The 26,942-nt window shown below is 36.6% G+C and overlaps 2 protein-coding genes across 5 annotated transcripts; one reads left to right on the forward strand and one right to left on the reverse strand.

Annotated features, from left to right (window-relative positions):
- Positions 1-6,855: 6,855 nt before the first annotated feature.
- On the reverse strand, positions 6,856-22,581 carry LOC128613698 (glutathione hydrolase-like YwrD proenzyme). 4 transcript variants are annotated; one of them, XM_053634735.1, is made up of 13 exons: positions 18,693-18,845; positions 18,493-18,592; positions 17,058-17,186; positions 16,759-16,912; positions 16,492-16,645; positions 14,935-15,141; positions 14,016-14,168; positions 13,779-13,866; positions 13,482-13,653; positions 12,632-12,788; positions 12,066-12,236; positions 10,393-10,477; positions 6,856-9,235 (listed from the first exon to the last, which is right to left on the reverse strand). In XM_053634735.1, the coding sequence occupies exons 2-13, from the start codon at positions 18,566-18,568 to the stop codon at positions 8,991-8,993; spliced, it is 1,791 nt and encodes a 596-aa protein (XP_053490710.1). In that variant the 5' UTR covers positions 18,569-18,592; positions 18,693-18,845; the 3' UTR covers positions 6,856-8,990. The 4 variants fall into 4 exon arrangements, with proteins under 4 accessions (XP_053490710.1, XP_053490709.1, XP_053490712.1 ...); XM_053634734.1 differs by lacking the exons at positions 18,493-18,592; positions 18,693-18,845 and adding an exon at positions 22,182-22,581; XM_053634737.1 differs by lacking the exon at positions 18,493-18,592 and having other exon boundaries at positions 17,058-17,165; positions 18,693-18,843.
- On the forward strand, positions 22,538-25,858 carry tm4sf4 (transmembrane 4 L six family member 4). Its single transcript, XM_053634738.1, has 5 exons — positions 22,538-22,711; positions 22,965-23,054; positions 23,317-23,456; positions 23,810-23,993; positions 24,319-25,858. Exons 1-5 carry the CDS (start codon positions 22,538-22,540, stop codon positions 24,325-24,327), a joined length of 597 nt encoding a protein of 198 aa, XP_053490713.1. The 3' UTR covers positions 24,328-25,858.
- The last annotated feature ends 1,084 nt before the right edge of the window (positions 25,859-26,942 follow it).

Below are 26,942 nucleotides of genomic sequence, written 5' to 3' on the forward strand. Positions count from 1 at the left end.
TTTGGGCAGCGAGTGCACTGAAAGGGGTTGCAGCGAACAGGACATATTAACATTCTCAACATGGAAGGAAACCCTCAGACAGATCATATTACCAAGTCCCCATGGTATGGGGGGGGGTGTCTGAACTTCTCTTATCCCTTTAAGCAGCTGCATCCTCTCTCAGATAAGAATGGAAGAATCATCACAAAGTTTATTTCACACTGTTTGAAATAAACAACTCCATCACACAATACACAGTATCTCAATTAAATGAGATAAACTGTATATGTCATGAAGAGGAATGAAAAGTTCAATCTAGCACTCTTTGACAAGTCTCTCTTGTGAATTTTTTTTTTAATGTTCCAAAACTGTTTCTATGTAGAACCATTCAACAGAGGGTTTCCCCTTTCAGAACAATCTGTTTAGAACTCTTATCCACCCATTTAACCTTCTAAGATCGTGCACTCTTTAAAAAAGGTTCAATCTAAAACTCTTTATAGTGCTCCTCTAGAGGAACCCTTAATAATTCTATGTAGAAACCTACAACTTACTATTTTCAAAGCTAAAACCATTAATCATCCAAGGAACACTTGAAGAACCCTTTCTTCTAAGAGTGTAAGAACCACATCTCATGGGAATTTTGTACAAATTCAAACAAACTATGGCAATATGGTTGGATTTTCCTAAATCTTGAATGATCCTAACCCCATCCCTAATCCTAGCCTTAACCAATGTAAGTTTTCATACAAAATGAGTCATGCAAAATTACAAATTTTCCAGTGTGATATCATGGCATTGAACATACGCTTGATGCACCCTGATTTCCTGAGACAGTTCGTAATGGTGACTATACAGTAGATGGCACCAGATTCTTCCTCACGTTAGTGGAATACCTGTATGTACCGTTTTTTATTTTTTCAAGATTTGTATGATCTATGAATGACTGCTAGTGTAAATTGGCATTAAGAACAAAATTGGTGGTATGACTTGAGAGAACAATCAAAATTACTGACTGGTTTATGTCACCTGCAAAACATGGAAAACACTATTCCTCTAACTATTCATGTATTTGCTAATTAGTGGATCTAAAATACACTTAACTGCTCAAACTCACAGGACCCATTGGTGGTCACTCACTTTTGTTACTACACATCCATTCAGTTAGTTTCACTACAGTTACTGAATAATATGGTTTCATTTAAAGGACTGAATAATAAGCAGGAATTTACAGGGTTATGGAACTTTACCAAGCTTCTGGCTTGGAAATGTTTCTGATGTAAAAATAAAAACAAAATATAATACATGGGGGTGTACAAACTTTCTGTCCTCTATGACTATTTTCTCAATTATCAATAAACATGATCATTAAAACTGTTGAAAACAAATGTTGCTGAAATCAAATAATCTAGTATGAAATGTAACAGTTATTTAAATGCATAAAAACCAAACTAATATTAAGGCCACGTATTCAAACAGAAGAAAAACTGAGCTATAATTTGCATCTGCTTTGCAGTCCGTGCTATGAACAGGGTGTGACCCTAGAGCTAAAAATAAAGCTATATAACACACAGTTTCAGTGTTTCAGTTTCCCAGTCTGTTGCTTTTGTGAACTCCTGCTGGGAAATGTCTCAATGATAAGACACCAATTAGGATAATGAAGAAGCACTCATGTGCAGCACCACGGGTTCCCCTAGAAAGCCTGGCCATGAAATCATTTTCCAGTGTTATAATAAACTCAAGGAATGGCATTTCCCAGAGTCACAATATGAACAGAGGATAACTGAGTCATACAGGAGGCCACATCCCTCCACACCCCTTTACACACACCAACACGTACACAGAGTGAGCCCTCCACCCCTGATTTCCATACTTGAAAATGGGAAGCAAATTCCAAAGTCCTGATGCACACAGTAGCAGGCAATGACAATCGAATAGATTCATTACACATTGGAAGAAAATGTCATACATCCAGTAAAAGTGAGAAGACAGAAAGGAGACATTTTCATAATACAATGTTAAATGCTGGTCGTTTAGATGGATATAATTATTCTTTACTTTTTATTACTACACTTTTAACATTTTATTTATTACACTTTCAATAATTTGTCAAATGTCTGTGCACACAAATATATATATACATTTTTTAAAATATATATTTAAGATCCAATATTTCAAAGATCAACAGTACAATACGAGCAGCGGCTTACTCATTTACAAAGAACAGAGAGGTTAATACTCTTTAAAAAAATTTCCCTTCAAATATATACTGTATATGGTAAAATGATTGGTACAGAAAAACCAAGTTAAACTCAATTTGCCATCAGTTCTACACTACAGGTGAATCGTGAATCCTCACTAGTTGATTGCTGATACTTTTTTTATTGGAACTTTTTCCAAAGATTTTTTGTTGGAAAATCATTTCTTTATTGTGGAAAAACAACACACCACACTGCAATTATAATTTGTATAATTTTTTTAATAATAAAATCTAACATAAATCCAACAATTATTAACATTTTGGGAAATTACTCTGTAATATACTTCTAAGTATGGATTGGAATGCTATAAGGGGGAGCAATATGACAATATCATGTCATATGATTCTTGAAGGCATTTCTACAATTAAGCAATATCGCATAAGCAAGAGTGTGACTATACTGAACATCAGCAAATCAGTATATAGTAAATCAGATTGCAACCAAAACCGAATGCAATTATTTTGTGTACAAAGGATATCAGACAATCTGAGCTGTAGGTGGAGAAACTGAGCCTGAAACTAGTGAACCACAAACTTATTGTGACCTGCTATGTCCAGAGAACATGGTCCCTTGAGGACATATTTTTAATAATTAAGCAATATTGCATGAGCAATAATACGGTTGTACTGAATATCGGCATAGCTGTGATTCAGCCATAGACACTATTGCTATTATACAATAGTTCTATAAACAAGAAATTAATATTGAGTAAGTGAAATTTCAGACACAATATGGCCAAATGTTCTGTTTATTTTTGCTCTGCTAGCAGAAATAGATCCCTAAGAAGCCACACTCACTTTCTAGCATGTCAGCTAGCTGGCTAGCTGAATTTGTACATTCATGATGAAGGTGCTTCTGGTAAAAATGGCGCTCCTACTTCACATCTTCATCTGACGAGCTTTCATATTTTAAGTTAAAAGTTTATTCCTAATATTCTTGAAAATTCCAAATATCCCTGAAAATGATTGTTTGCTATGTCTGCTGATGATGTCATAACATTACTATATTAACTGTTTTGAACTCGGAAGTGGAAATTTACATGGCAAACACAGATAAGTGGAGTGAAACAGTGAAATGTCCGAGTGTGGTTATAATACATATAAGCACTCTTGAAACACCGCTTGACCAATCAAAATAGTGGACCAGAATTAAGTGTTGTATAATGAACAATATGTACAATATCACAATATATAGGTTTGTGACGACTTACGGCAATACAGTACTGGTGTGTGTTAGTTTTGACCTGTTCAATGATACTTTATTCAAATATTCTTCAAATTCTTTAAATATTAATTATTTACTTTTTTCGATTTAAAAAAAATAACATTTAGTTTGTTAAAAAATATACTAACACTGAAAAGAAGAAGAAAAGTAAACAGATTAAAAAATGTAACAGTTTACAAATTTAAACATTAAGTACAAAATTTTAGCATACATAAGCTGCTTTCAGTCAGTTTGTAATTAGCTTTTAAAATGTAATAAAAAGTACATACAATATATGAGAAAAGCATATAGTAACATAATTTATCATGATACTGATATTATATTGTCATATTGCCCAACTCTATGAATGAACATGCAAAATTTCATGAATGTATATCATCTAGAAACTCTTTTCTGGTTAGTGAAAATACAATAATACATATGAAATAATAATATAAATTGATAAAAAAAAAAAAAAAAAAAGATAAACAAGTTTTATGGGAATATGATATTACATTAATGTGCAAAGTAGGCAGGGCTTAAAGCCTTCAGCAAAAAAGTATAAGATAATGCAGTGGACATGTACAAAAACAGTAAAATAATTATTTTTCTGTTAAGGTTTGATAATGAAGCTATGTTATTGATGTAATTCATCCAAAAACTGAAAAATGACCAAATTTTTAGTGTCTGTAGTGAAGTGTTGATAAGAAAATCTGTATCATTATGGAATCACACTGTAAACATCTTGTACATTTTTTAATCTATAGCGTGGTTAAGTAGCACAAGTGTAAAATTCTTTTGTAATCAGTTACCATGGGGAAAACTATTAGAAAAAGAATATTTAATCTATAGATGAAGTTAGACTTGGACAGTGTATGTACTTCACACTGGTTATTGTTACAATCTTGTTTAAGCAAATCATTAAACACTAAACACTATCTACTCAAACAAGTGCAAGGCTGTCAGCAACAGGACATAAATGTGCACATCCACCACAGCTAGGTGATAAGGGAGAGAGAGAGAAAAATGCAAAGGGTCACAATTCAACAGTTACAAGGCCTCAGCCCCAACAGGTCTCAAAAGCCATTACAAAACAACTTTAATTAGGAAAAATATATTATAGTTCCAATTATAATTCTGAGACAAAAGTTATAAAAACTGTGAATTTGGAAATGTGTATGTGTAACCATTTGATATATTTGCTGTTTCAATTTAATATAAAGATTTCTGACACAGCTAAAAACGGATTTTGTAACATGAGGAAATAAAAACAGTGCTTCATAGTTGACTTAAGCCTTTAGATTCAACTGAGTGCATGTTAAAATAAAAAGTGGCAGGTAACATGCTCACACACAACTTAATTCACATGAAAAGATGAATGAAATTCACATGAAAAGGTTAGGGTAAGGATTAGGAGAGAGATTAGTGTTAATACCTTCTCTTACTTCACTTGTATGAAATTGAAAGAAGTCCAACCCCACATGATCTGGTTGTGCCAAGAGGAAGCAATCACTAATATAACAATACCTAAATTTTATTTATTTATTTATTTATTTTATCAAAGTGACACTGGAATTGAAAGGGAATTTGAAGTGATAATCAGATGGCGGTCAAACCCCGGTCCCATTAATTCCTGCCAGGAGATTATGGAAATTTAACTGAGGCAAACCCTCCAACAAGACCACCATTTTAAACATAGAAAAGGCAATTAAATCCCAAAATCTCTGGTGTGCAGAGGGATGTCTATAAGCACACACTTAAGAATATCACAGAACTCTACTGTGTGGAGGGATGATGAAAATGCCGAAAATAAAATCTCTAGACATTCAAATCAGAGTTCAGACCTTGACAATGCCACACTCTCATTCAATGCCAGGAGTCCAAGAGAGCAAAACTGGCCACGCTCTCTTGAAGGGAGGGATAATATACTCTGTCTCCCCTGTCAATCAGTGACACTAGCCACTTTGAGCTCATGTATCTGAAACAGGCAGTGCTTTCCCCAGAATGTGTTGCACTGCCCTGTGGTGCAGCATGACCAGCACTTATAAAAATAATAAAAAAGTTGGCTTCACGTGTCTCGGAGGACGCATGTGTTAGCATTAAATTACTTCTCTCATTGTATTCGGCTTATTCGTTTTCATCAGTTGTACCAAAAACTATGATGATCCAGATTATACTGTGTCTTATACCACAGCACGGTTGAAATCACAAATCTGATTGGTCAAAAGGTGTTGATTAATTTCCTATAACAGCAGATTTGACATGATTGTCGGCTTTAATTCAGATCACAGGTTTATGTGCCAGTTCTAATACGTTATTCATTCTAGAGTAACTTACACAGAAACCAATAGCCTAATAATAAACAGATTTTAAAACATGCTGTTACATAACAAATAAAAACATATAATCTTTGATATGGTGACGATTTCTGTAAGGAGATGTTTCTCTACATATATCACATATTTATAGAAGGAGTCTCCAGTGTCAGCACTTTGGAGACAACATGACCCTTTTTTTTTGTTGTTAACTTCATGAGAGAAATGAAAAGGGAGGCTGGTGAAGAAGGACTGTTTATAGCTGCTAAAACTTAAGTTACCAACTTGTCTTGTGGATGTGTAACTATAAACAGTTAAAAAGTATGATGCATTGTTCATTGATAAATAAAAATTTTAATAATTTACAGATTTCCTTGAGATGTGCTGTTATTGGCAAATAATTGACTTTGGGCTTGAATGGTAACTCCATGTTGGGCCACATTACACCACTCTGTTGTCGATTATTATCCTATAACGACATGTTATAGTGTATTATTTCTTACATAAATAGTAAGTATGTAGTAAAAATGCAACTATAATGTAACTAGTGAGGACAAAAACACCTTAGTCTTGGCTTATGTAAATCTTAACAGTTGTTGTAGGACAATTTACAGTTACTTTTACTGTAAGTTGTGTTGTAGCAAGATAACCCAAAATGATGGATTAATACCAAGCAGTAATTTGACAATACCTACTGTATATGCTAACTACACAAGAACAAGTTTCTTATTAAAAGAATTGGATAGTTCCTGTGTAGAAAAAAACAGCAATTCATATCAGTTAGCCTCGCTATGATGCTCATGTTGATTCTTTTTTTAAATTATAAACAAGTTGTACTACTGTAATTGTTCCATAACCGTTCACACATCTGCAGTAGGTCCACTATAGATGCGTGGGTACAAAATACTAAACAGAAGGAAAGTCCCATTTTATAATACCCCCATTATTGTATCTCTAGTTAAATGAATCCATCTGAATCATCCATCTGCCTTAACAGGCATCTTCTGTTTTTATGAATCACTGAACATATTGTTTACAACAAAAAGGAGGACATCTGAATGTCAATCTTTAAATAGCACTGAAAATAAAACAAAGGAAACTTTCTGTTGAGGAAAAATGTTTAATGCGTTCCAGAAATACTTCAAATAAAATAATGAGGCAACTTACAATCAGTGATATCAATTGAAAGAAATAGGCTGTACTTCCTTAACCACTAGGGTTACCGTAATTCGCATGTATATCTAGCACAATTCATGTGCAAATCAGTGGGAACTTTATCTCTACTACTCTCATTTCTCACGTAATCTCAGACGACTATTCATCAGTACTGTATTTACACATTATTATGCCTGCATTTGGCATACATAGCTGCTTTTATTTCTGGAAAGCATGAGAAAATTTGTGTGCTAAGCGTGTGTGTCTTCGTCATGTGTGTGCTAAGCTTATTGTGTCTTGAGGTAATCTCGGGGCTGAATTTTGGATTATCTCAAAACTGATCTTTAGAACAACAAAGTAATATACTGGCACAAAATTTGTGCAAAGCTGCACTTTAAAGCTGTTCTTATCTCAGAATGAACTGGATATTTAACCCCATAAACTCATACTGTATAATGTTCTACATACTGTTTTACTGTATTTTAATTTCACTCTAGTTACTGGATAACTAAATAATGAGAAGATTCTTTAAACTTCAGCATGCAACATTAAAAAGCATTCTGAATATCAGCTTAATTAAATGGTTAATTATTTTATTTTTTATTATTATTTTTTTACAATTTTAATTTTTTTCGGTGTACTGCTTATTTTGTGTACAGCGCTTTGAGAAGCTGCTTTTAAAGGCACTCTATAAAATACAGTTTATTATTATTATTATTATTATTATTAACCCTTAAACCACTACACTCTATGTTACATACCTGAACTAATTTATGCTTGCAGAGACATAATAATTCATATCAGTCCAAAAATGCAGCTAAAAAAAGTCCACATTTACAACCAAAAATGCTTTGGCTTTTTTTCTAAATTTGCTATGCAATTTGCAAAGTTTTGTGCTTTTTTCTTTGCGGAAAAACTGCTTGAATTGGCAAAGTTGAAATTGCACGAAATAGTTTTACACGGTATTTCACAATCATGTTTGTTGGTAAATGAGACCTTTTCGCTGTACTCATGTTCGACACACGTAAATCCAAGATGGCATTGGCTGAATGCGTGTTGTGATGATGTCACAATACGTGTCTCGGGCCAAATCTGCAGAAGATCTGTGGTAGTTTTGAAAAATCGCAAGATCCACAGAATATTGCAGTTTGCTTGATTTTGCGTTCATTTCTGTGATCGCAAAATCATGTAATCCTGGATGGACTGTCATGTGACTGAAGTTGTATCAAATTCTAGGAAGATTAAGGTTAGAGTTAGGGGTGGCTTCAGCGTTTTTCTCACTACATAAAATGAGATTAGGTTTGTAATTATTCAAATGTGGGGCAGTCTTGGAAAACCCATCACAAAATGAAATCTATTTCTATTGTACAGTATAAAGCTCTGAGAACAACAGGCTTCATATGAAACATGTTTATCTTTTGCATGTATCTCAATCAAATGTGAAAAACTGAAGAGAGACTATTACATTTAAAGATTCGCTCCGACTGTGGCACAGGAACATCACTGACATTTTGACAGCCTTTCTTTGACTAAAAAAAAACCTGTATTGATTAGGCTTATGTCCATTTTGCTATGGGCACATAGCTATACAACATGTCCAAAGCCTGACATTTAGTGTGTTTTTACAGCTGTGTTTGTTAAAAGTAGCTCCTTAATCTTTGCAGGACGTCTAGAAGAAGAAAAAAAACCTTTCCACATTGATTTGGTGAAATATTTATGGATTCCTAAAGTTAAAGTGTCGAAGTATGTTACAGGCCAGTATGTTTGCCAGAATTCAGCTACAAAGACATTTGGCAGGTTTTTCCAGACTGCCACACATCTATGTCCTCCCGGTCATTTTTCTTTTCACTGCAAACTGATTCTGGTTGTCTGTGTGAAGCACTTAAAAACGTTTTTTTTTTAAATTTAAAATACTTATCTGTGAAGCATTTCAGCATTGTCTAATAATACATACATGAAGGCAAATGGATCTGTGCATTGTCTTAAAGGCATTTCACTGTTCATCCAATTATAGGTAATATGGGCTCTCATTTTTGTCCACTAACCCTAATAGTGCATGTTTTTCACTTCAGTTTTCTAGCTAATATCCCACAGCACATCCATCTGCCCTAGGATCAGATCCAGCCCACAGTACCCTCTCTTCTCCTTCTGGTTTTTCATCACTTAAGTCCCACCACCACTTTCCTATGCTGATCATTTGCCCGCGTCCAAACCGGTCCCGTTCATGTCCTTCTACTGGCCAGTTCACCACATGGCCTCGCCGTCTGAGCTCATCGGCCACACCTCGGTCCATGCCCGCCTCCAGATTGAGCTGCCACAGTCGTGCTGCACAAAGAGTTTCAACTTCTAACAGGTGAACTATACACGAATGCTTATTTAATAAAGTATACTACAATAAAATGCACCCTTGTATGTTTAGTACTACTGTACTACTACTGCCACAAATAGGTGTCTTATGACCAACATAGTCTTATATAGTACCTACTAACTCATACAAATTTGTGTAAAAATATATTATGTTTAAGCTTAGGGTTAAGAGCAGGGTTCATAACAGTATCATGGATCATTTAGTACAAATCTACTGAAGGATCCATTAAATCCAACCACATCAGGTTCACATCAGTCAATTTTGTAGACAAATTTCTCATGAGGTTGAGTGAATAAACTTACAATTACATGTACAGAAATGGTACTTTAAAATGTCTGTAAAACATGTCAGATAAACCACCCATTGAAAACAATTTTCCTTAAACTGTAAAAACTACTACATATTAGTTGTAGGAGCTCTATAAAATAAAACAAAAGTAAAATATTAACTAATCCTATATTTAAAATTTTTAAGTTGAACTATAAGTGCAAGCTTTTTTTATTTACATACTAATATTTTCTAAAATTAGGAAATCTAAGTATAAGGGAACTGAGAAATATTTGTAAAAAAAAAATGTGTAACTGGAAAAGGTCTATACATTGATAACTCTGATTAATCACTTGTAGCACATGTAAAGCCACATACTGTATTTATTTATTTATTTTACAACTGATATTATCACTGTTTATAAATCATTTAGTTTTACTGCTTTTACTTCCAAGTGGACTTATCTTTAATAAAGCACTCGTTTAGATTCATGTTAGGAGCTGAGAGCTTTCTAGTTTTTAAATACAATGATTTATTTCTATGGTGAAATACTTTTAAAAAGAATTTTAAATTACTTTCCACTATTTAACTTATATTTTGTAAAAGTTATAAAAAAATTATAAAAACTGTACGATGTTCCTTTCTACCAACCCACCTAATATTCAAATATAAGCAGAATAAAGGCCTAAAAATCGAATAAATGTGAAAATGAAGAGAGCTAGTATTCGACGTGTGTCAATTTATTTAAATCTTCCACATAAGATTCGGATTAGCAGCATCTGTCGAAACAATGTGCTAAAGTCTCATCAGCCTGAGAAGTTTTCTCAACCTTAAGTGAGAAACTTACCAGCCTGATCATACAACACGAACACACGTGGGGCATCGAGTGCACGCTGAGGATTCATGCCAAATTCTACCATGTTGAGCAATACCTGCAGAAGGAAAATTTTCATTATCTTATCTTTAAATCATTGACAGTCATATAAGTCATTGAACCATTTCAGCCTGCAATCAGGTTGTCCAGCTGCCCAACTATGATGGACTGACAACTCATCCTTAATTTCTTTTTTTCATTGTACCATCAAGGGGCATTCACCTGACACTGCTCTCATAGCACTGACGTCAAGATTGTTTTGGAAAACTAGGGACTGGGTTTTACATCCACATGACTCAAACTCAAAAAAAGCCTCGAAAGCAGGCTTAGATATTAATGGATAATGGAGAATATAGACAGTACATAAATAGGCGTGTCTTTAATTGGAAGGAACTGTAAGTTCCTCAACCTCACCTACATCACTCAAGTTAATAATTGGTCTCAACTGGAGATGTGCATGGATGTGCATTGTCTTTCAAATCCCACTCACACAGTAATTATTTAATAAATTTAGTTGGTTCTATTTCCCAAAATATAAACAGTTATATAAACATATACACACACAGTCCTTTTGTTCTTTTTTGTCATTCATTCATCCTTAATATCTGCCTGGTCAGGGTCACAGTGGTTTCAGTTAGGATATTAGTTAATATTGTTAACTAATGACCCTGACACTGTGACCCTGACCAGGCAGATATTAAGGATGAATAAATGACAAAAAAGAACAAAAGGACTGTGTGTGTATATGTTGCATAATGCATGCTGTATACAGTATACAGGACATTTTGGACAAAAACTTCTTCATCAGCTGTTTAAGCAATGTTCTTTTATTTTTTATTGGACTTTTGTCCAAAACATGTTTTCTGAAAACTTTGTATGGTTTTTAAAGCATAATTATAATTACAAATAGCAAAACCAACACATGTTTGTTTAACTGAACGTGGTATTTCATTAACTTGCAGTGCCGTACTTTACTATTTACTTGTATTTATTTGTATTTACTGTATTTACAGCATTTAGCTAGAGTGCTTCAGAGCGACTTACAAGTACTTTGTAGTCTCCATCAAAAACATAGCCTCACAGTAGTACAAATAGGTCAGAGTGTGAGGAATACCATGCAGCTATTACTCTTACTGTATTACATAAGAAAAGCCTTCAATTTTTTATATTTGTTGATAGCAAGCCCTCACATTGACCATTTATTATTTACAAACTTGGAATTTAACTAATCCAGTTCAGTTAATAATAATAATAATAATAATAATAATAATAATAATAATGTAGACATTAACACTATGAGAATAACGCAAATGTAATTATGCTAGCCAGGAGGTTTTCCTTAAAATTCCCAAATAGGCTAAGTTCCTCATTGTTTCTTCTAAATGAAAGTTCTAAATGAAACTATTTAACTTTGAGCAAGAACTACTTGGTAAAAAAAATTGCTACAAATATTTTTTATTCAAGTTAACCTGCTTTAGAATTTCAACCATAAACCTTTATCTCTTTTTGAACTCTATATTATGCATTAAAAATAAGATACATTTAGATTGGATATTATTGTTCTTCATGTATTTAATCATGCTGTATGAAAGCTCATGACCTACTGCTTTCCCGCATGTTAGATGTTAAATGTTAATGAAGCTCACCTGCACATGACCCTGAGGCTGCATGAAGCCCCCCATCACCCCAAAGGAGCAGAGGAGGCGCCCTGACAAGGGATCTGTGAGCATGGCAGGGATTATTGTGTGGTATGGCCTCTTCTCTGGGCCTATGCAGTTCACATGATTGGAGTCCAGAGAGAAATTAGCACCTCTATTCTACCAGGCAAAGAAAGAAATAATAAAAAAAAATTGTGACATAAAACAGAATTTACTTTACGATGGACTGTAAATCTTACAGCAGGAGTTAAATGATCTCTTCAGTGAACTTGTGAATTTCTACATAAAAACTGACCCAGAATCTGCATAATTATGGCTACAATGTCTATCAATACAGCATTTTTTTTTATATTAAACAATAAATACAATATGTAAAGCTGAAAGAATGAAGCCCCTTCAAACCCAGGGAAGTCTCTTCCCCTTCACAGTTCCTTTACAAAATCACTTTTTCAGCAAAGTCTTAATTAAAACACTTATCATTATCATTATTATTACTTATCATTATCATCATTATTATCATCATTCATTATCTGCGTTAGAAGTAAGAGACCCACTTGCAGGGAAAATCCACAGTTTCGTGGGACAAGGCCAGTGCCAAAGCCCATGTAATTGCTGTTCACAAAGGAGCAGGCGTTTCCCTCTTTGTCCACCACAGTGAAATACACCGTGTCACTTCCTGTGGGAATCCCAGGCTCACACACACTCCTGGCTCTGTGGTGAGAGTGAGCAAATCTCAGGGCTGCTCAGTGTTAGTCATGTTTACAAGGGCCAAGATCTTAAGCGGGAAAACAAGCAAGTCTCCCACATGGATTACTATCAGCATCTGTGCTTACAGTCTGGCTAATTCCTCGAATTAATCTTTGTTGAAATGTCACCAAAATCAGTTATTCAACAGAGAAAAAAACAAACACATTTGAAATAGAAAATTCAGTTTTTTGAGGAATGTCATGTGTTATATCACATGCTATTTCTCTTATTCGTTATAGTAACTTACTATTACTCATTTACTACATGGGTTGTAAATACATGTCTCACTCACAGGGGTTATCCACACACACACACACACACACACACACACACACACACACACACACACAGTGTTACCTGTTTGGATTTCCTTTAACCAACTGAAAGTCTAAAGTCTGCAGATTATGTCTCTCTATCTATCTCTATCTCTCTCATCCAATCAGAGCGTCATGAAAGAGGGGGCAGAAAGGAGGGGGAAACCCGTCACATTGTGTAAACAATCCTATCTAAAGTAAGCACAGTGCCTGGCACCAGCTGGTACCACAGAATGAGAGAGAGTGGGAGGGAGGAAGAGAGAGAGAGAGAGAGAGAGACGGAAAGAGAGAGAGAGAGAGCACAAGAGAGACAGACAGCAGATCCAGTTTGCTCTAGTCTTACTTGTCCATTTGGATGAACTGTGCTCGCTGGAGAGCATAATCCTTGGAAAGAAGCCCCTCCACAGGCACATTCATTTTATCTGGGTCTGTGCTGAAGTGCATGGTATCAGTCATGCTCAATTTCAGTGACTCAACCAGTATGTGCAGGTAGTCGGCACTGTTGTGACCCATGTCTGTGTGTGACGTAAATGGTTTGTCAATTTGTCTGAAATCAAGAGCTTTGACAGTACAGGGGCTACAAACCACAGAACATTGACCTGTAAAAATATACACCAGAAATGTTTTTCATGTTTTGCACCTTTGATAGGAAAACTCTGAAGGATATTAAGAGCAATAAGAGCTGCCATCCCTTGACTGTTGGGTGGGACCTCCCAAACTCGTACCGTCTGCGGAAATGATATTTAAACGCCATCATTCATATTTACCATGGTTACTGAATGACATATGCACAGGTAATAAAAGGCTAATAAAAGGACTCTGTTGCGAAAGGGAAAATATTGATACAACAGACCTGTCTTTCTCTCTCTAAACCTACTTTGTAATCGATGTAAATTGGCGTGATCTCAGTGGTGACATGGTTCTTCATGTCGTACAAGCTCATCACACCACCATTTTCTTGCACGACGTCAACCACAGCCTGGGCGATCCTGCCCTCATAGAATCCCTTTCTCCCATGCAGTACAAGCTCCTGACAAGACAGTATTATGTACCAGCTGGATGAACATAAACAGCACAGACCTAAGCACTACTATATACAGCCAATGGAAGTCATATCAGGGTAAAAAAAAAAAAAAAAGACAGATTCAAAAGGCATATGAATACTGATCATGTCTTGTAATAATGTTTAATAATTAATGTACTTCAACAGAGAAAAATTTTAAATGTGTTTGTAAGGTGATGTTCTGTACAAAAGGCTTTTTAAAAGTTAACTCAGGAATTTATTGATTCTAGTCTAAAGATTACAATATTGTTGAAAAGCTATTATTGACAAGTATCACCATGTATAACTAATTCTTTATTTGTCTGTGTGGTACCAAATATTATTCTAAGGTAGGACTCATAGGTGTATTCCTTATGTCACCATGGTGGACATTGTACTGTACATGAACACCTACAACAGCCACTCCTGGTGATGCAGCCATATCCAATTTCTGTTGTAAATGGGTAATAATTTGTAGTTATCACTGATGTCTGTCCCACTTTCTACAATTTAGATATCGTCCATCCGAGTTAGAGTTTAACTGTGGCCCATTTTATGCGGAGGTGTTTTTTTTTATCCCATTATTACAGGCAACAAAAAGTTTCCAAACACTTTTATCTAGCCTTTATCTAACGTGCAGATTAATTACCCTTTGAACAGCATTCCGTGAGATTCATTATTACAATCTAGGAGCGCCCTGTAAAGACCTTGATGACATATCATGTATAAACTACACCCAATGAATTCTGCGTACCTGGAAGGTGCGTGCAAGGTTAGGATTTGTCATGACCTGTCCATGTTTAGGTGGTTGATTGTTAATAAGTAAATCTCCCCCAAGTTCTCTCCCAGCAGCCCTCAGGGATTTGGCACCCTCAGCCCACTGGTACGCTGTAATCTCAGCCACTGGGAAACCGTTCTGGGCCAGATCTATAGCTGGCTGTAGCACGTCTGCTAAAGAGAGCTACCAAATTCACAAAGCACAGGTACAATTAGCATAGAAGTGCCATACATGCATAAATATACAGTGGGGGAAATAAGTATTGGATGTGTCAAAATTTTTTTCAGTAAATATATTTCCGATGAGGTTATTCACATGAAATTTTCAGCAGACATCAGTATTAACTCAAGAAATCCGGAAATATAAAGAATTCACAACATCAAAGTCCATAAATAAAGTTATGTGTAATAAAGTGGAATGACACAGGAAAAAAGTATTGAACACGCTAAGAAAAAGCAGTTCTCCAAATATATTTACTGAAAAAAATGTTGACACATCCAATACTTATTTCCCCCACTGTACATAAAAATTTATTATAGCTTAGTCCTCATACTAAGTGACTTTGTAGCTCACTGTTCTTTAATATCTGTCACAAAATGTCAATGGTGTATAGTAATTATATATTATTATTATTATTACTATTATATACAAATGGCAATCCAGAATTACAGGAAAGCAAACCAAAGTGAAGACCAGAAGTGGAGGAAGTGCATAAAAAGGTGAATGGAACTAGTCAAGTGAAAAACACATGGGCATGCTGAATGCATCGCCACACTAACCCTTGGATTACAGCCAAGCATATGCTGCAATATATATGGCTCAAATTGAAAAAGAAGGGTGTGGGGCCATTAGCAACAGTCACTATGGCATGTATCTAAAACACCATTGTACGGCCTTCCTGAATATCATCATTTAATCCCCTAAAGTTTGATCAGCTCTTAATCACCCATTTTACATTTCACTAAAAGTACAATAACCATCCAGATTTTCATATAAATACATGCAGAAGAGCCAACAGTGAGCATAGACAAACACAAGGTTCATTCTCAGTGGAAGAAAATAATCAGTGACGGTGTGTGATGAAGCCTGACATGAAGTGGAGTAACAGTTATCATGTAATAGCCTAGCTAATAGGATGATAAGATCCAACCATCCATCCATTTTCCACAACGCTTATTCTACACAGGGTTGCGGGGGAGCCTGGAGCTTATCCCAGGCAACTCGGGGCACAAGGCGGGGGACACCCTGGATGGGGTGTAAACCCATCGCAGGGCACAATCGCACATATATTCACACACCCATTCACACACTACGGACCCCCAACCCCGGAGATGCGAGGCAACCATGCTAACCACTAAGCCACCGAGGATGATAAGATATAGTGGGTATTTAAAAACATTTTTTAAGATTACTGAATCACTAGAAAAATTCTGCACTAAAACACTTCTGTGTATTAGAGAGGACATACAGCACTACATAAATATAATACTTATCCGGATCTCTTCTAGCTCTGGAATGGTGTGGATAAATGACCTTTTTGCTTCCAAACAAGTTCACTGTGTCACACCAACATGCTGCAGCTCCAGGCACAGTGACATTGAAGGCATGGCAGTAAGGTGGTGGGTTACTCTGACTGAATCCACACCCCTCCATCAGTTCCAGAGTCTGAGCTTTAGGACTCCTTCCACTAAGACGTACATAACCAAAGAGTAATGTTAGTAACCAGCAGCTGTGTGCTGACCACTACAACTCTAATATATAATAATATGCTCGTTTTGTCTACTGTATGTCTCTCCTCACCTCCCATTAAGTCCTCGAACTTGTCTGCTCGCAGCGTCATAAAAGAGACAAAAGGCGTCTCCTCCGATTCCTGTGCTTGTAGGCTCTGTTACATTCAGGGCCGCAGCCACAGCTACAGCAGCGTCTGCAGCGTTTCCCCCACTTTTCAGGATTTCTGTGATGGAAAACCATTTAAGCACTCAACATAGTTCCACACATACCTAAAAGCTGGATGTCCCTATGGGTACTGTTAATATATCCTCCAACAAAGCAGCTTAGAGAAACTCTGCATAAGCTTTTATCAATATTCAAGATCTCACCTAGTCCAATGTTGGATGCTAGAGGCTGACTGGAGGCTACACAGCCATTCAAGCAGATGACCGGTGAGCGGCGTGACGAGAACACCAAATCATCTTGCATGCTTCTTTCTTCAAGAGGGAAACAATCTCCTGATTTAAGGTGAAACACTACAGGTAAAAATGATGATCAATCTTCTTTTTTTTTTTGTATAAATATACAGCATCCATAGCATGAGTTTTCTTATAATGTAACTACAACAAATTCCAAAATTCTGCTTGAATTCCACTCGTCATATCTGAAAGTTTCTTCAGATTTGAAGAAGGCTGATCTCTGCACAATTCATCATATCATATCTCCAAAAAGCTTGTTTCCTGTTTTGTGTCACTATGGCATATATGTTCATTTTGCTTAAAAAAACTCAATGGCAAATTAAAGGAAATATAAAGATAAGGTGTCTTAGTAAGGCACTTGTTCATCACAAGCCATCAGCCATGTTACTTGGCACAGATTCTACAAGTCTCTGGAACTGTACTGAAGTGATAGACAGATATTCTTGCACTTGGTGGTGGTCTAACACATCACTCCAGAATCTCTCATGTGTTTAACTGGGTTGAGATCTACTGTGCAGGCGACAAGATATAATCTACTATAATCTATAATCATTTTTATACTCATCGAACCATTCAGTGAGTCCTCACCACTCCCATCAGGATAGAAATGGTTCATCATAGGATAACGGTGATCAGTCAGAACTTTGTACTCATTTGCAATGATGGTTTCCTCTAAGGGGACAAGTGGACACAAACCATGACAGAAAAATCTCCTCTGTGGTTTTTCCTATAGTTTCCTACCCGTCTGTGCCTGAATACTGACCAAGAAACAGTAGGTTTGGTCAACAAAGGCTAAGCTCTGACTTCCCAACAAACAGGGGGCATCCACTTAGGTCTGCAAACAGGGGACATCCACTTAGGTCCGCATTCGGTACGGTTTATAAGGTTCGCTGGCGGACGTTCCGAGGACGTCAGAGGATATCAAATCATAACACTACTGAATGTGGTCATTTCAGCGAAAGTCCCCTCCCGAATGGCCACTGAACTTCCTGTGAACGTCCCCTTGAACATCCGTAGGACATCAAGGGGACTCTACACATGGACGTTCTGCGGACGTGCATAGAGGCCATTTAGGGGATGTCCTGGGGACCTTCTTTTGTCAGCTAGGTTCAGAGGTCTCATGGAGTCCATGCCTCAATGTATCAGAGCTGTTGTGACGGCACAAGGGGACCTACACAATATTAGGCAGGTGGTTTAAATGGTTAGGTGTGTTATAGTATGTTTTTATTCGAATATGTAAATACAGGTCTGTTCACATTTTGTCTGTTGTTTCCTGCTAAACAGACACGCAGACGCATTCTATTGTTTTCTTTGTGTACTTGCTACATATTTTAGTGTGAACAACCATTGAAAAGGTCTGAACGCCAGGCTGCGCCATCATTTCCGCTACAACCAAAACACTGGATGGGCGCGGACTCCATTTTATCGGAGAGCAATTCAGACACCTGTGTAAAGGAAATAACAGCAAAACTGTAAAAACCCAGTGACTTTGTCGCTACATTTGGCGAAGTTTTAGAGCCCTTTAAGAGCGTTAAATTTAGTAACCTTTTAAGCAGACGTTAGCAACTATCCTGCACTCGGTACAGCTCTGCAGCTCACATCACGTCCCAGCTGCGAGTTAAGAAAACAGGACACGTTCAGTTCATCCGCGTGAGAAGTCTGACTGAGTTTGCGCGAGCCTGTGATCACAACGACCAATCACTGCTCCCCCCCCGTTTGTCCCACCCCCCAGTTCTTCATTTTAAACTCTCTTCTTTACGGAAGCCCTAAGCGGCCATGCACTATTCGTTTTTTCTGTTGTTTTCTCATGATCTTGACATAACAAAGCGATGCAATTTTATCAAGAGAAAATCTGGCGCTTTGTGAAAGGGACTGGTGTTACATGCACGTTGGCATCTTCTCCATCATAAATTCCCCAGTGTAGAGATTGACTTTATCTCCATATTAAGAGAGAGGGATGTGTGTCCCATTCTCAAGTGTGGGACACTAATGTGGAAGTCATCAGTCATGCAGGGATGAGATATTTTTGTAGGCCACCCCGGAAGTTAGCATCATCCTGATTCCCTCCACAGGATTATTGCAGACAAAAACAACCAAAAAAATCTCTGTGACCTACAAAAGTTTATGATTTTTACAGGTTTCGTTCATTAAGATAAGATTCATAAGATTCTGAAGCCTAAATACAATTGGCAGAAGTAAAAAGCTAATGTTAGGCTGTAAACGAACTACACCACAGTCGCATGACTTCAACGTCACCACCACTAAGCTTCCGACAACTCTTTCAGTCTTTATTTTAAAAAACAATACAACTGGAAAATATTATAAATTGATAGATGTACAAGTTGGAAAATTTGAGTTGCAAGAGTGCGAGTATAAACACAACAAGGCTGTAGTAGATGAGATTTCCTGTTCGGCGTGATGATGTTTAATGTCCGCGACAACCCCTGTAGTACCATTTAGCCACGTGTTAGAAACCTTGTATTTCAAGACACGTAAAAGCTTTTTTAAAAATCCTGAGTGGGGTATTACTGGTGTATTTTATGGCGTAGTAAAAAATGTGAATATATCTTGAGCTTGTGTTAAACACAGTCCTTATTTCAGGCATTTAACCAAAAACACATTCAAAAAACCCATTGACTTCGGGATGATGCATATCGAGTATACAAGAAAATGAAGTCGAGATCACGAGAAAACAACTTTTGTTATGTCGAGATGACGAGAATACAACAGAAAAAAAATAATAATGCATGGCCGCTTAGGTCTTCCGTACTTCTGGACTATATTTACAAATAATAAAAGTTAATAAAGCTTATTCCACCTGTAACCATTTCCTTTGGGTGTATTTCCCAACTAATAAGTACCACTGTATGATGTAAATAGGTTTGACTTTATTTTCTAATTACACAAAAATTAGTTTGTGACTCCATATCCAAAGACGAGTTCTTTCTATATGAAATGAGTTATGTAAGGAATAATAGACAATATGCAGTTGAATTATTAGAAAATAATGCACATCCGAGGTAGTACAGTAATGCTAAACCCATACACTAACAGCTTTGTTGTGCCTCCCCTAGTCTGGTAGTCCTGCAAACAGTGATAACAAGTGATACCCAAGGCAAGTTTTATGATAAATCCAACTTTTTGTCCAATTATCATATTTTTAAGAAATTAGCCCTCACATGCAAGAAAAAAAAATGCATGGAAACAGTCAATAAAAGAAATAGTCTATAACAGTCTGTTAAGAGTCTTGGCTCAGCCCCAAATGATTAACAGTCCAGCTAATGCCCCTGCGGTTCATGATGATAATAAATAAATATCGATAGGCCTACTAGTTCACAGGGTTTTTTGCTTTTTATTGCTGCAGAAAATGCAAGGAATAAATATATAAATATTGGTACTTTTTCACTGACATCTCTCTCATTACTGCAATCACATATGCTCTCTCTCTCTCTCTCTCTCTCTCTCTCTCACTCTCTCTCTCTCTCTCTCTCTCTCTCTCTCTCTCTCTCTCTCTCTCCCTTTCTTCAATAACTGCATATCAATGGCTCAAGCCTCCACTTCCCTCATGGCCACATTACCACCTCAGGCGTCAGGAATTGAATTCCATTGAAATGTTGTGGGGGGGATTTGAAATGGGCAGTACATGCAAGAAAACCCTCAAATATCTTGCAACTGAAAGAATTTTGCATGGAAGAGTGGTCAAAAATTCCAGCAAGCCGATGTCAGAGACTGGTGGACAATTATGCAAAACGCTTACAAGAAGTTGTTTCTGGTTGTTTCTAGCTTCTGAGCCCAAGGGTGTACTTACATTTTCCATAGAAGAATATCACATCTATTGGTAAAGATGATGGGGTGTACTTCTTTTTTCACATGAATGTATAACATGAACATGACATGTGTTTTTTTTTTGGTCTTCAGCTGAGAGAAAAATGAGTGTCTGGTGAAGGAACAACTGTTTATAGGTACTATAACGCAAGAGGAAATAGGAACTAACTTGCCTCACAGATGTTCTGCAACATTAAATGAAGCTATAAATGGATAAAAAAAAAATGTCCATTTGTTGAGGTATAAAAGGAATAGAACACTGGGACTTTGAGGTGATAACAGTAACTCTATATTTAGTAAGACAATATTGGTGATTATTTTCCTATAATACATCCATCCATCCATTTTCTATACTTTATCCTTCTCAGGGTCACTGGGAAACCTGGAGCCTATCCCAGAGAGCATCGGGCACAAGGCGGGGTACACCCTGGACAGGGTTATTTTCCTATAATACAGTGCCACAATAATTTCTATTATGACAGAATTTTTCTATTCTATTCTGTGTCTTCAGAAAATCATCCATTTCTGAGCCATACATTAGCTAATTTCCCCTGAAAACAATTGGCAACATTGGTGATACCCGATACACTTGATTTTGCCAATACGTATTAATTTGACATGAAGTACAATATGACAATATTGGGAAGTATGTGGAAGATTTTTTTAAGCAGCCTGTTCTCACTTTATGTTCTGTCAAGTACAAAGTCTATAATGCATAATAGCTAAATGGCACTGTTACAGTGAAGTGCCACACTTCACTTCATGGTATTTTTACATGATTTGTTTTGGGATTTAAAAAAAAAAAAAAAGACAGAATAATTTGTACCTCAAATATTGAGGTTAGAATTATGTTTACTGTTTTTTTTATGAATTAAATGTTCACACTTTCAGAACATTATTACCTCCTTGTGTATGCAACCTGTTTAATGTTTTATGTAGATTCTTGAGTCTTGTGAATAAAATTTTTAACAGAGTTACTGAGTAATTATATACTGAAAAATAATATTCTTTAAGGTGAATATCTGAGTAATAAAAAGCTATGTTAATGCTAACACAGTACAGATATCTATCACAAAAATGTGTGCCATATTGGTTATAACATTTTCATCTGATATATATTGATTATAAAACATATCGATTTAAACAAGCTCTGCTGAATAAAAGGCGACTATGAATTATGTCATACTCTGCTGGATCGAAATCTCTCACCCTTAAAGTAAATTTGAGAGGATCCGGAGGAGTGTAAAACAATCTCAGCGTTGGGAGGATCACTGATAAACTCAAGCAAAGCAGAGCGACCAAATCTGAGGGCAGGGACATACTGTGGTAGAACATTAACAGACAGGTTGTCAGTGCAACAAATGTTGTAAATCTGACATGGACATGGTGACATCATATGGCAAGGATATATATATATGCACAAATGTACGTCTCCCCTCAGATCAACAGGGACCAGAAGTTGGAAAGGAACCCTGGAATAGACAAGAGTTAAGACAAAGTTTCTGGATCCCTTGGACTGGTACTTTTTTACTATTTGAAAGACACACATAAAAAAAGACTGAATCATGTGTTCTGGGAATTTTGCAAAGTGTCTAGGTATCACCCTCATTCCGCTAGCTATTCTTTGCTTCCTCTGCAACATCTTGCTGCTCTTCCCTGGAGGTATACCTGCTAATAACAATGAAAACATTACAGATGAGGCCTGGTACTTCGGAGGAATAATAGGCTCTGGAATATTGGTGAGTGACCCTATTTTACTGAGTGCGTTTAATAATGTGAAATTACACTCTATTTCAAGTATTAATTATCTACACCATGTATAGGATGGAAGTTCCTCAAAGTGATCTAACACAAAGTGTCTTAATAGTGATCAATGTAACAATTTCAGACAAGGATATTACTTGCTACTAGAATGTAGATATAAATGAAGGTTTGTGTCAAAAGAAATAACACGTATGAATTTTACAATTGTCTGTGGTCGTGTTTTTAAAGATGATTTTCCCGGCGCTGGTATTCATGGGAATGAAAACCAACGACTGCTGTGGCTGCTGTGGCAATGAGAGCTGTGGGAAAAGATTTGCGGTGAGGAGTTGCTCGAATCGATGTGCTGATTTCAGAAACACACACACACACACACACACACACACCTCAACCACCCTCTCACCTCAATCATACTTTTTCATTTCTCAATTCTCATATAAAAAGTGAAATTTATCATTTGATGGTGTTTGTTGTGAAACCTTTTTTCAAAATGTTCTCCAAAAGCAAAAATGACTGAATATTTGTATTTGCATACCATCAATCACTGGATTTTAATTGATGTCTTGTTTTAATCTCTCTCTAGATGTTTTTCTCCATTATATTTGCTGGAGTCGGCCTTTTGGGAGCTGGTTATTCTTTCATCGTGTCAGCAGTTGCCATAAATCGGGGGCCTAAATGTTCAACAAATGGCACTGACACATATACATACCCATTCAATGAGGGGTAGGTACTGAGGGGAAGTGATCCAGGTGGATATTGATGTAGTGATCAGAGATGCACTTGTGCTTAACTTAGAAGGGCATAAAAAGTTCAAAAATAAATCCAAAAAATGTCAACTTATTCAATCAATATAAGTAGTGTTCAGTAGATAGTAATGAAACTGATTGGTTGGTTTAATTCACAGAAAATCGCATGTATTCATAGTACAAAAAGTATTCTTCAAATACAGCAATTACATGTACTTTTACTGTACATAATGTACACTGGTAATTTACGTATATCTATATATACTACCTGTGTAATTTCTGAGCAGACATTGTCTAATTTTTAACATATTTTGTGTTTTCTATCCTAAGTGACTACCTGTCCAACCAAACAATGTGGGAGGCGTGCAAGGCACCTCCAGGCATCGTGCCCTGGCACCTAACACTCTTCTCCATGCTGTTGATTATGGGCATGGTTCAAATGGCTCTGTGTGCATTTCAGGTCATCAACGGCCTGATCGGCACTATCTGCGGAGACTGCTGCGGATGTTGCGGGGTACGATGAAACGTTTATAAACTAATCTATCTATGCTAATCATCCACTCCACCCCCACCCTCAAACTTATGAATAGCACTAGATAAAAGGTTATTTACACAAAAGTGAAGTTTGATACAGGAGCTAGAGCAAAAGATATGGAATTATTAGATTAGTGTAAGTTTATAATTAACCTTTAATCAAATCAGCAAGTGGTGTATTAACTCGACTAGTATTACATTAACTCAGAAGCTCAAACAAGGCCACTGGAGTGATGTCTGTGTTTTCTGCACTTAAGTTGGACACAAAATGTAACTCCTTTCCACTGCTTTCTTTCCTCCAACAGGGCTCTTGAACTGAATGACTCCAGAAAAGTGATGAAACATACCATGAAGATAAATAATGTTTAAGGTGTTTTGGCCTACATTTTCCAGATCTTGTTTTTTTTTTAAATTATTTATGCCATTGAGACATTTTTGTATAGGTTTACATTGTACACTATGCCTCTTTTGCTTGATGGCGCTGCTTATGAAGGCAAAAGAGAAATGTAATATTCATATGAAATGTTTAAAGATCATTATCACTCACATTTTAACATGTGTGTTTTTTTGGGTTTTTGGGGGTTTTTTTTAAAGGTTGCTTTATATTTTTGCAAAATGTGGACAGCAAAAAGTTATAATAGGAATCACGTTTTACACACAGAGAATCCCTGGGGATAATGTGTGGTCACAGGTGTACGTTCACCGAGGATTTTAAAATGAATTGTACAACCTAACCTTTATATCAACAACCTTGTGAACTTTTACTGTAATTAGTGACACAAGACTGTACTACAGAATGTGAGAATTATATATACAGTATATACAGCACTGTGCAAAAGTTTTAGGCACATGCAAAGAAATGCTGTAGAGCAAAGATGCCTTCAAATAATGAAATTAAATGTTTCTATAAAAAAGAAAATATACTGTAAAGAGCAGTAAACAGTAGTAAATGAAACAAAGTCAATATTTGGTGTGACAAAAAATAAATAAATTAGTAGTCTCCAGTTCAATTAGTGCAGTTTTATAAGGAAATGAGCTGTAAGTTTTATTGAGCATCTTGCAGAACCAGACACAGTTGTTCTGGAGATTTAGACTTATTTTTGCAGCAAAACCCAGCAGCCTTCATTGTGATTTTTGTGTCTCTTACGTAATACGCTGCACTGTAAAACCGGATAAGTTCATTTAACTCAAAAAATTTGAGGAAACTAATTACCTCAAAAATTTTAAGTTGATGAATCAATTTCTTTAAGCCAAATACACTTAAATATAACAAGTTTGAGTTAAATTTTTGTTATATTTAAGTGAAATTGATTCATGGTGGTTCAGTGGTTAGCACGTTCGCCTCACACCTCCGGGGTCCGGGGTTTGATTCCCGCTGGGGCCGTGTGTGTGCGGAGTTTGCATGTTCTCCCCATGCTGTGGGGGTTTCCTCTGGGTACTCTGGTTTCCTCCCCCAGTCCAAAGACATGCATGGTAGGCTGACTGGTGTGTGTAAAGTGTCTGTAGTGTATGAATGGGTGTGTGAGTGTGTATGTGATTGTGCCCTGTGATGGACTGGCACCCTGTCCAGGGTGTACACCTGGGATAGGCTCCAGGTTCCCCTGTGACCCTGAAGAAGGACTAAGTGGTAGAAGATGGATGGATGAACTTATCCAGTTTTACAGTGTGCTTTCTTTAATCTAAAATGTTTTTGTACTGACTTGATAATGTAGAAGTCATAAAATAAAAAATCTATAACAAAGTTTGTACTAAAAAATAGGGTGCCTAAAACTTTTGTACAGTACTGTATATGTTGGAAAGCTTGATACCAAATGTATTCTTAAATAATAAAATGATCAATGTTAAGCACAGATGTCCTAGTCTTCTTTTCAATGCAAAGAAAAACAGGAAACAGGCATGACAGAGGAGCAGAATGATCCTACAGGATGTAACCCCAAATTCCTTAGAGGATTCCTCTAAAGATTTAACTGAAAACAACATCTGGCCAAGTTTAGAACTTCACGAGAGAGACTTTTCAGCTGATAGTGTGTAACAGTATTAAACAAGATTTTGTGCGTTTTGGTATGTCATACTATCTGTTTACAACTTCATATCATACATACGCTCAGAAAATTCGTCACAGATTCTTTGGATGGTTAATTTTAGCTTTCTATTAAGTGGTTAAACTCAGTGGTCAAGATGTTGGACTACTGATCGAAAGGTCGTGAGTTCAAATCCCCACACTGCCATGCTGCCACTGCTGGGCCCTTAAACAAGGCCTTTAACCCTCAACTGCTAAGTTGTATAAATGAGATAAACGTAATTCGCTCTGGATAAGGGTGTCAGCCAAATGGCATAAATGTAAATGTTGTAGTGTTCTAAGATGGACAACCAAAGAAGGATTCTCTAACATATAAATCTTTGGCATGATTGTGTCTGCAGTAATAGTGGAACATTCTAAACTTAACTAGATTTGCTAAGAGAATCATGCAGCCTTTACTATGGATTAATACTCAGAGATATAAAGAAAACCCCAAGAGCTACATCAAGTGACCTCTGAAAAAGACTGAACATGTATGACTTTCATGGAAGGGTGGCTCTAGGAAAAAGACACTTCTTGCCAAACAGAATATGGCAGCACAACATAGGTTTGCAAAAATGCATCTGAACAAATCACAAGGATAGAGATGTTTGGTCATCACACACAGTGCTATGTTTGGCAAAAATTAAACACAGTGTTTCACCACAAACACCCCCTCATACCGACTGTCAAGCACAGTGGTTGAGGGGTGATGCTTTGGGCTTGTTATATAGCCACAGGACCTGGGAAACTTGCAGTCATTGAGACAACAAGGAACTCCACTTTATATCAGAATGTTCTTGACACAAACGTGAGGCCACCTGTCCTGCAGCTTAAGCTGGGCTGAAATTGGGTCATGGAAGAGAAAAA

The sequence above is a fragment of the Ictalurus furcatus genome, chromosome 10, assembly GCF_023375685.1.
Source record: "Ictalurus furcatus strain D&B chromosome 10, Billie_1.0, whole genome shotgun sequence".
Taxonomy (NCBI): domain Eukaryota; kingdom Metazoa; phylum Chordata; class Actinopteri; order Siluriformes; family Ictaluridae; genus Ictalurus; species Ictalurus furcatus.

Coding starts and splice junctions, on each gene's coding strand:
- tm4sf4 (XM_053634738.1), top strand. CDS start 22,538: ATGTGTTCTGGGAATTTTGCAAAGTGTCTAGGTATCACCCTCATTCCG. Junction 23,055..23,316: donor GCTGTGGGAAAAGATTTGCG/GTGAGGAGTTGC, acceptor ATCTCTCTCTAG/ATGTTTTTCTCCATTATATT. Junction 23,457..23,809: donor ACATACCCATTCAATGAGGG/GTAGGTACTGAG, acceptor TTCTATCCTAAG/TGACTACCTGTCCAACCAAA.
- LOC128613698 (XM_053634734.1), bottom strand. CDS start 22,581: ATGAGGGTGATACCTAGACACTTTGCAAAATTCCCAGAACACATGATT. Junction 15,142..16,491: donor ACTTGTTTGGAAGCAAAAAG/GTCATTTATCCA, acceptor TGAATTTGGTAG/CTCTCTTTAGCAGACGTGCT. Junction 10,478..12,065: donor AGCCTCAGGGTCATGTGCAG/GTGAGCTTCATT, acceptor TTCCTTCTGCAG/GTATTGCTCAACATGGTAGA.